The 9,637-nt window shown below is 37.0% G+C and overlaps 1 protein-coding gene across 1 annotated transcript; it reads left to right on the forward strand.

Moving 5' to 3' along the window:
- The first annotated feature begins 7,691 nt into the window (after positions 1–7,691).
- On the forward strand, positions 7,692–9,164 carry LOC106648701. The gene has a single exon (XM_014365779.1). It carries the CDS (start codon positions 7,692–7,694, stop codon positions 9,162–9,164), a length of 1,473 nt encoding a protein of 490 aa, XP_014221265.1.
- Positions 9,165–9,637: the final 473 nt, after the last annotated feature.

Genomic DNA, 9,637 nt, shown 5'->3' on the forward strand with positions numbered 1-9,637 from the left:
TGAAAAACTGTACGAGCTCCAAGAAAATTTGCATGGTTTTTATATCGAATGACGTGTACTTTGCTAAGGTATTTCGACTCATTACTCTTTTCTCAGGTAACATATCGTTTAACTATTCCACATAGTATTTGGAACATACAAACATTCATCGATAAAGCATTCAACCACCAAAGTGTCAGAAAGAGGCAAGAAAAGGATAAAATCGGTACAGGTTCGGTTGTGTATAACTTGAGGACGACTTACTATCAAACTTGGTCTTTATAACGAGCGTACAACCGCATCAGCAAGACTTAAGATTTGCTTGTATTACACAAACCATTGAAAAAATACAGCTGCAATTCGATTAATAACGTTGACTTCTCTGACTTTTATTTTCACAGTTGGGACAATTATTTACGAAGTTGGGTGTAAAGGCACTCGAACCCGAACGCGATTCAACGGAGAACAAAAAAATTTCGGAAACATACGACGATTAAAGAGCCGGGCTAATAATTTTCATTTGTTTATTAAAAAACGAAGCATTGGGAAATAATCAAAACAGTACCCGTGCCGCTGTTCTACCCGGCCAGTGCTCGCGTACGACCTTTGCTTAGAACAATGAATTTGTGCACAACTTTTTTTGCGTTCTTACTATATGGTGCGGCGAACAGCTTGAAATTGGAACTGTTGAAAGTTGTAAGTTTCAATAGTTTATTTTTTGTAAGCCTTTTACTTTTAAATAGTTTTTTAAGTTCAATTAAATTTGATCCTGCTGTGGTTTCGCCATGGAGATCGAGCCTGCACCAAAGGGGAGATCTACAACAACGATCCGTATGACGCGATTCATCGGAAGCACGGCTACGGAGAGCTTACAAAGGTAAGTACCGATAAAAAAATACATTTATCACAGTTGCAAAACATTAATTTTTTTTTGTTTTCCTCGCCACGTCTGCCTGCGAAGGTCGGCTTCCAACGAGAGTATCAGACAGGCCGAATGCTGCGCAAGCGCTATGACGACTTTCTAGGTGACTATCACTTTGAAGAAGTCTACTATACGGCTTTAGCATGAATCTGCGCCGCAATCCGTCCGAATTGCAGTGCCCACAGTGAGTTTGAGGATATAAAAATTTTGCGAAATCAGAATTTCTTAAATACAATGCAAGCGCTAATTTTATTCGGTAGATTCAAGGCGATGCAGGTTGTAATAATCCATAATTCAAAATATTTTTAGCGTTTCGACGAGTTCACTGAATTCAACGAGTATCTCTCAACGGAAATCGGATCCAATATCGTGGCGAAGAATTACCTTCAATTGTTCTTGTATTTTTCCCTGCTCTCGACCAGTGTTGCAGGTAGTTAATTGATTATTTAATTGAACTTTATAGTTAACTGATAACTAAATAATTCAGTTATAAGTTAATAATTAAAGAACTGATAACTTATGATTCAGTTAATAGTTACTCAATTATTAACTTATAACTGATTGAATTAGTTATTATTTACCAGATAAATAACAGGTAACTGGTTGATTCACTTATAAGTTACTATCGATGAATAAACAAATGAATGATTAAGTTATCAATTACTAAACTGGTAACTGGTAATTGAATCAATCAGTTATTAATTATCAATTACTGAGTTAATTATCATAAAAATCCGAATAAAATGTTTATAAAATGGAACCCACATATAATAGTAATGATAAAGTATAAATAAATGAAAAGTTAATTAAAGATGACATGAAAATGTCTTTTATTTATACAATTTATTTATTTTCATTAATATCTAAGTATTAAACATCTAAGTATTAAATTATTATAATAATAGAAAATATAAAAATAAAGTAAGAAATTTTTTTTTTACAAAAAAAGTTTTGTGTTATTGGCTTTACAGAGGACTCGCTTCTCAAACATTGTTTGTGACGATCGATTTTATTTTGGGAGGTCCAATAATGTAGCAAAACAGTCTTTCCACAGGCGCTGAAGATGGTAGTAATGTATTGTGCTGCATGAATGGCTTTTGCACCCGTGGAAATTTCTGTAAAAGCTCTAAATTATTTGACTTTTGATTCAAATATAATAATAAGTTGTCAGTTTCACCAATTTCAGGTACTAACGGAGCTTGATTTGTGTCATAATTTTCCCCAGCGGACATTTTTTTTCAAATAAAGTGCATAATAATGTTGTGAACTGTGATAAAAAGTGAAAAAGTGTAAAAAAATGTAAGATTACTAACGATTTTGGACACTTGATACGTTTCTACACCCTTTTACTCTTTATTACAGTTTATTACATTTGTTTACCGATCATAGAAATGAAAACCCGTATGAATTCAAGCTCATGAAAGTTACATGGAGAAACTAAAAAAGTGTAAAAAAACATAAAATTCTGTAATAATAATCTTAAATTTTTTAATATTTTTTTTTTTATACTTTGCCGGCTAGGTGCTACCGCACCTCTTGATGTTACAATTTTACTTATTTTACATTTTACATTTTTTTACGTTTTATTACATTTTACAATTTAATATGATAGTTTTAACTTCTTCTTATACTCTTTCTTGAACAACTTTTTTTTCCGTCAGGGTTTATTTAGAAACTCAGAATTGTAATATTTATCTTCTGCTTCTTCGGGTACCTCTACGTCCATCTGTTCCTGTGACATGAGACTTGTCACAAGAAAATAAACTTTTTTGAGTTTCATCGTCCAGAGCTTTAAGCCATTTCAACTTGAACTGCGGGTTTAAAAAGGCTGCTTTAGCAGCATTTACTCCTGGTCCACGAACATTAAAATAATCTGTAAATCGATCCTCAAGATTTTCTAATAGATCAGACAATAGTGGTTTACACAACTCGATATCTGAACTTTCTATAACATCAGCCACTGTGATTTTAAAATAATGTCGACAATACACATCCAAAATAACAGTTATTCTCTGCTTGTAGTTTATCGATTGCCTTGGCGAGTACAGTGGACCATTTCATATATTACTCTACATAATCAGGATTGATTTGGTTTAAAACGAATTGCTTTGGCTTCCAATGACTATCCAGAATTCATGTAGAAGGAAGGGGTCTTTCAATTTACAAGTTTATGCAAAACAATCATATAGAGTGTTCCAGCAGGTTATAACAGGTCTCTTAAGACAGCACTCTACATATTTATCTAAAGATTCCCTTTTTCTCTGAAAAAAAACCCACTTAACCAAACTGATCGAAGAAAGACTGATATCAAATTTTTATTACCGTAAAAGATGTTGGGATGTTAGTTTGATGTGTATCTATTGAAGAAAGCATTTTCGCCCAAGTAACCCAAGTAACCCAGATAACCAAAGTAACCCAAGTAACCCATGTAACCCAAGTAACAAAACTGATCCAGAGGAGAATAAATCAGGTTTTTTTATCGTAAATGATGTTGGGTTGCTATATTAACTGGTACCTGTTGAAGGAAGCATTTTTGGCCAAATAATCCAAGTAACCCATATAACCAATATAACCCATATAACCCATATAACCCAAGTAACCCAAGTAACTCATATAACCCAAGTAACCCAAGTAACCCATGTAACCCATATAACCCAAGTAACCCATATAACCCAAGTAACCCAAGTAACCCAAGTAACTCATATGACCCAAGTAACCCAAGTAACCCCAAGTAACCCAAGTAACCCATATAACCCAAGTAACGCATGTAACCCATATAACCCAAGTAACCCAAGTAACTTATATAACCCAAGTAACCAAAGTAACCCCAAGTAACCCAAGTAACCCATATAACCCATATAACCCAAGTAACCCAAGTAACTCATATAACCCAAGTAACCAAAGTAACCCCAAGTAACCCAAGTAACCCATATAACCCATATAACCTAAGTAACCGATATAACCCAAGTAACTCAAGTAACCCCATATAACCCAAGTAACCCAAGTAACCCAAGTAACTCATATAACCCAAGTAACTCAAGTAACTCATATAACCCATATAACCCATATAACCCAAGTAACCGATATAACCCAAGTAACTCAAGTAACCCCATATAACCCAAGTAACCCAAGTAACCCATATAGCCCATATAGCCCAAGTAAGCATACTAATCGAGGGAAGACATAAATCAAATTTCTTTTATCGGGAAAGAAGTTGGGTTGTTAGTTTAACTTGTACCTGTTAAAGGGAGTATTTTCGGCCGAGTTATCCAAGTAACTCAAGTAACCCATATTACCCAAGTAACCCAGATAACCCAAGTAACCCAAATAACCTAACTGATCGAGGGGAGACTTATATACAATTTTAATTTCCGGAAATGATGTTGGGATGTAAATAATTTGAGTTGTACCGTTTGAAGGGACATTATTTGCCGAGTAACCGAAGTAACCTAAGTAACCCAACTGGTCGAGGGGAGACTTAAGGTGGGAGCGATACCTCAATCCTGCATTTAAAAACAATTTATTAAAAATTAAGAAAAAATATTGTTGAGCCATGTTCACATTTCGGAACGATAAATATTAGGAATAATGAATGTTCGGAATGTGTAAAATTCTGAATGTTTGAAAATCGGAATATTGAAAACGGAACATGAAAAATTTTGAAAAACAAAATTTTGGAATAAAAAATTTGTTCATTCCGACCTCTTTCAACCAGCCTCCTTGGTATCAGTGGGTATAGTTTTTGCCTGCTGATACAAGGTGTGCCATAGGGCGTGGGTTGGATCCCGAGGGGGAATTATCGAGCCGCGTTTTTGCCTGGTGTGGTCGAGCCCGTGCCCCAGGTGGAGCGGGTACCACACAAAAAGAAGACCCGGGTTATGTCATCAACCTCCAAAGCGGTAAAAATCCCGATCACTGTGCGAGCTGAAAGCGAAAAAGATAACCATAAGTAGGAGCCAGAGGCGAGGACCCACAAGGCTGCCAATAGACGGAGCACAACACTCCCATGATGAAATCAGAAGCGAGAACCACACTCACAAGATGGCGCCGGATGCGAGAGCCTAGGCTCGCTGGTGGACGCATGATGGCACCTGAAGCGAGAACCACACTCACAAGATGACAACAGAAAGGAGTATCAAAAACTCACGGAGACTCACAGGGTAGCGCCGGAAGCGAGAACCACACTCACAAGATGGCACTAGACCGGGAGTCCTAAAAATACTTAACTCAGGAGGAGACGCCAGCAATGTGTGACCAAGTAAAAAAAGACAGCTCTGAAAAAGGGGATACGACAATCGCACAGGATCGGAGGTTCACCAAGTAGAAAAAGATGAGTCCCTGAACCCCTAATCGTCGCATATCACTATGCATCGGATGGGGGATGTATGGAAAAAACGACTAACATAGAAGTAGCAGAAATGCTCAACTAACCCCAGCCCACAGAGCCAATCAACTTGGCCAACATGAATATATTTAATAAAGTTACTAGGTCGCCAAATAAAATAAAGAAATATAGTCAGAATAAAACAAAACTCAGTTCAGGTACCTGTCAAATCAGATATCACAGTGCCAAATCTACAATTACTGCCAGTCAACTCTACAATAAACAACGCTGATGAAAGAAAGCAAAATGCCAAATGTAATAATAAGGAACATGAACTCGAGTATACTAATCTGAACAAGCTTAATGCCTACAACCTAAATCTACCAAAGAGTGATGAAGAAATGCAAATTAATTATGATGGTGCTCAAAGTCTAGCGGCTCAGATGGAGGCCAGCAATAAATATAAAAATTTTAAGTAATATGGATAATTTTAAACTCAAGATCCTTCAATGGAATGCGAGAGGCATCAAGCATAAACCAGAAGCTGTAAAACTTTTAAATGCATACGACATTGTCGTTATCTTAGAAAGTTTTCTAAAAGGATTTAATTCTGTCAGGTTCGACAGACCCAAGAATGCTAAAGGAGGCATTCTTTTCTTAATCAAAAATCACATACTGTACGATTCGCTGGAAATAGACACCAATCTCCATTTACAACAAATTGAAATTGCTGCAATAAGTGTGGTCACTGAATCAGGCTTTCTCAGTATTATAGCCTACTATAGAAGCCCAACGCACCACGTAAACGCTTCTATCTCACAGTGGCGAAATGAGTGGAAAGCTCTCATGGATGCAATAGATAATCTGGATAAAATCATTTTTCTAGGAGATTTCAATGCACACAATACATGGTGGGGAAGTGAGAAAAACTGCCCTTATGGACAGGCCATCTACAACATTGACTCAGAAAAATTTGCACTCCTAAATGACCCTTCTCCCACTCATTTTACTCTATCAGACAAAGGCTACAGTCAATCACACATTGACCTGACCTTTATATCCACCAATCTCTTGCTGATATTAACCCATTGGCAAGTGCTCGACGATCCATGGGGTAGCGATCACTACCCTATCGAGATTGCTGGTAACGTCAATATTCAGTTAAGTCAAAAAATTGACTATAGATTCAATTTAAAAAAACTGAACTGGGATACTTTCAATGATTTGCTCAATGCAAAAAGAAACACATTTAGCAACATTGAATTTTTAAACTCAAACGCCATCGACAGATATGAGCAATTTGTAAATACCATAAATACTTGTATCATAGAATCATTGCCAAAGAGTAATTTTAAGAAGAATAATGTACAAACCAAGCCTGACTCTAAACCTCGAACATCATGCGTATGGTGGAACAGTGATTGCGATAAGGCAATTCGAATCAGAAAAGCCAAGTTCAAATCACTTAAGTTCTACTGCGACATGGAGAAACTCATTGACTATAAAAAGACTCTAGCAATGACTAGGCGCACCTTAAAAGAAGAAAAAAGAAAATCTTTTAGAAAATTCTGAGAACCCATTACAAGCAAAACCAAGATTTCAAAAGTATGGGCCAAAGTGAAACTCTTTAAAAACGGCCTAAACCGACCAGCTACTCTTTCCAGCAATAAAAATGCAAATGCAAGTGCCCAAGAAACTCTTAACGCCATGTGTTCTCCAAAAGACGAATCTCTACTGCCTCCGCCAGACAAAATAAGAAGTATTATGCATGAAGACAATAATCAAGATCAAGAACAACATCTCATTTCACAATCTTTTACCTTAGAGGAGCTGGTCGCTCCAGGGTTCGACAAAATTGATTACAACATATTGTCATTCTTACCAGAATATTTTTTGAGAGTTCTATTGGGTATCTACAATGATTTATACGACTCAGGAACTTTTCCAGATTCATGGTACACCTACCTCGTTGCCTTCATTCCCAAGGCTTGTAGGAAAAAAGTGCGACCCATCTCTCTGGCATCTTGTCTCTTAAAAGTAATGGAACGCATGATAAACACTCGGTTAAACTTTTGGTGCGAAACAAACGATATTTTTTCCTCGACGCAATATGGATTTAGAAGAGATAAGTCATGCGCAGATAACGTTGCAATTATCACAAATGATATTCATCAGGCCTTTTTCAAAAAAGAAAGTTTAACGGCGCTATTTCTAGACATAAAAGGAGCATTTGACAATGTCATTCCAGATCTCCTTTTGCTAGATCTTAAAAACCTCAACTTACCTTCGAAACTTATCAAGTTTATCTACAACTTAACTTACCAAAGGAATGTACTACCCATAGAAACTCACCTGGGACCATCGCGCTCAGTGAATAAAGGCCTACCTCAAGGAAGCGTCTTGAGTCCTGTTCTACATGCATTATACACGAGAAACATAGACACATTAGCTAAATAACCGGTCAAGATGCTACAATTTGCGGACGACGTCGCAATCTACGTACCTGGTAGCGATATTCAACACTCTCTCTCACTGTTGGAAACAACATCTAAAAAACTCAGCGACCACTTGAAGTCAAAAGGCCTGATTATTGCACCAGAAAAATGTCAATTAATAATCTTTAACAAGACCTGCAGAAAATTAAAGCTGCGATCATTGAACATTGATGGCAAAACAATTTTCCCGTCGGACACTGTAACATTTCTGGGCATCACGCTCGACAAAAGGCTAACTTGGCAATCACATATAAATCAAAAGATATCCAAAGCACACAGCGCTGTTTGCATCCTCAGCTGTCTGAGAAGAACCTGGTGGGGAGCAGATCCGTCAACGATGCTCATTCTATACAAATCGCTCGTGAGATCCAAACTCGAATATTGTGGCTTTCTTATCCAACCATGTACACCAAACAATTTCGACAAACTGCAAAAACTACAAAACGTTTGTCTCAGAATTGCGATGGGATATCGCAACAGCACACCATTGAATGTGATTTCTACAGAAACCAAAGTCCCTTCATTTTTTTGTAGATTTAAAATTCTCAGTTTCAAGTTTATTCTCAAGCAAATGTCTACATATAATAATCACATCATTGAGCAATTAGAGGCATTGAAGGAAATATCGGAGACTCTACTATATGAAAGCAACCACTGTAAACCCATGATTTTAGAAAGTTACAATGAATGCTGGTTCTTTAATCTTTCTATTTATAGATCTGCCATAAATCACAACTATTGCAATCCCTTTTTCTTTGCATTCACCGCTCCATCAGTAGATCTCTCCTCGGGAAAAATCATCAGAAATTCAGAAAATCCCAGTGAATCTTTTAAAAGCTTGTACATCTCGAATGTGCACGAACAGGTCATTGATATATATACAGACGGCTCTAGGCTTGACTCCAACGAAGAAAATGAGAATGGTTTTAAAAGTCGATGCGGCTTTGCTGCATGGTCTGACAGTGATTCTTTCCAAGTATCTTATAGAATTCACGATCTTGCATCTATCTTTACAGCAGAATCATCAGCCATAAATACAGTCTTGGATAAGATACTCAACCATGATGGAACCCAATATAGAATTTTCACAGACTCTGAATCGGTACTGAAAGCTCTTTCTTCGGCTGCAAGCTTAAAAACAAAATCCTTTTTGATATCAAACATGAAATCTAAATTATATAATATCAACCAACAAAACAAGAAAGTGGAATTTATATGGGTCCCGTCCCATGTGGATATAAGTGGAAATGAACTTGCGGACTCCGCAGCGAAGACTGTGACGGAATCTGGCACGCCAGAACAAATAGACATTCCCAACACAGACATTTTTTCCTACTTGAAACAGAAAAGCTTGCAAGAAGATGCATCAACTGACATTGATACCTCACAAAGTACTGGAAGCTACTTCTTTAAAAATTATTTCAAGCCTAAATCTCAGCCATGATTTAAGGATTTCAAAAACCTAAGCAGGAAAGCCTGCTGAAACAAAATACTGTGATTGCGACAACCAGTCTGAGGAAACCATAGATCATATACTGTGGAAATGTAAAAAGTTTGCCTCAGAAAGACTAATATTAAAAAAAAAAAAAATTGACAGAGAATAATTACCACGAACCGTACTCTGCTATACCATTTTTATCAAGACTCGAACCAAATACTTTAATTCCAATATCAGTATTCTTATGTAGTATTAATAATAGTTATTTATGTAACAAGTGCCCAAAAGGCGTTTTTGGGCACGAGTGTGCCGAAAAAGACACGAGTGCCGGCGATGCCGGCACGAGTGGGTGTTTTTCCCGCACACTGTGCGCAAAAAGCTGGGCACGTGTTGCATACAAAATTTATGCAATAGTAGGCGAAAAATACGTTCATTTAAATAAGGCGTTTTACCGCACACCCGTGTCCAAAATGAGGCAT

Source organism: Trichogramma pretiosum, unplaced genomic scaffold (genome assembly GCF_000599845.2).
Source record: "Trichogramma pretiosum strain Unisexual culture from Peru unplaced genomic scaffold, Tpre_2.0 scaffold33, whole genome shotgun sequence".
Classification (NCBI taxonomy): domain Eukaryota; kingdom Metazoa; phylum Arthropoda; class Insecta; order Hymenoptera; family Trichogrammatidae; genus Trichogramma; species Trichogramma pretiosum.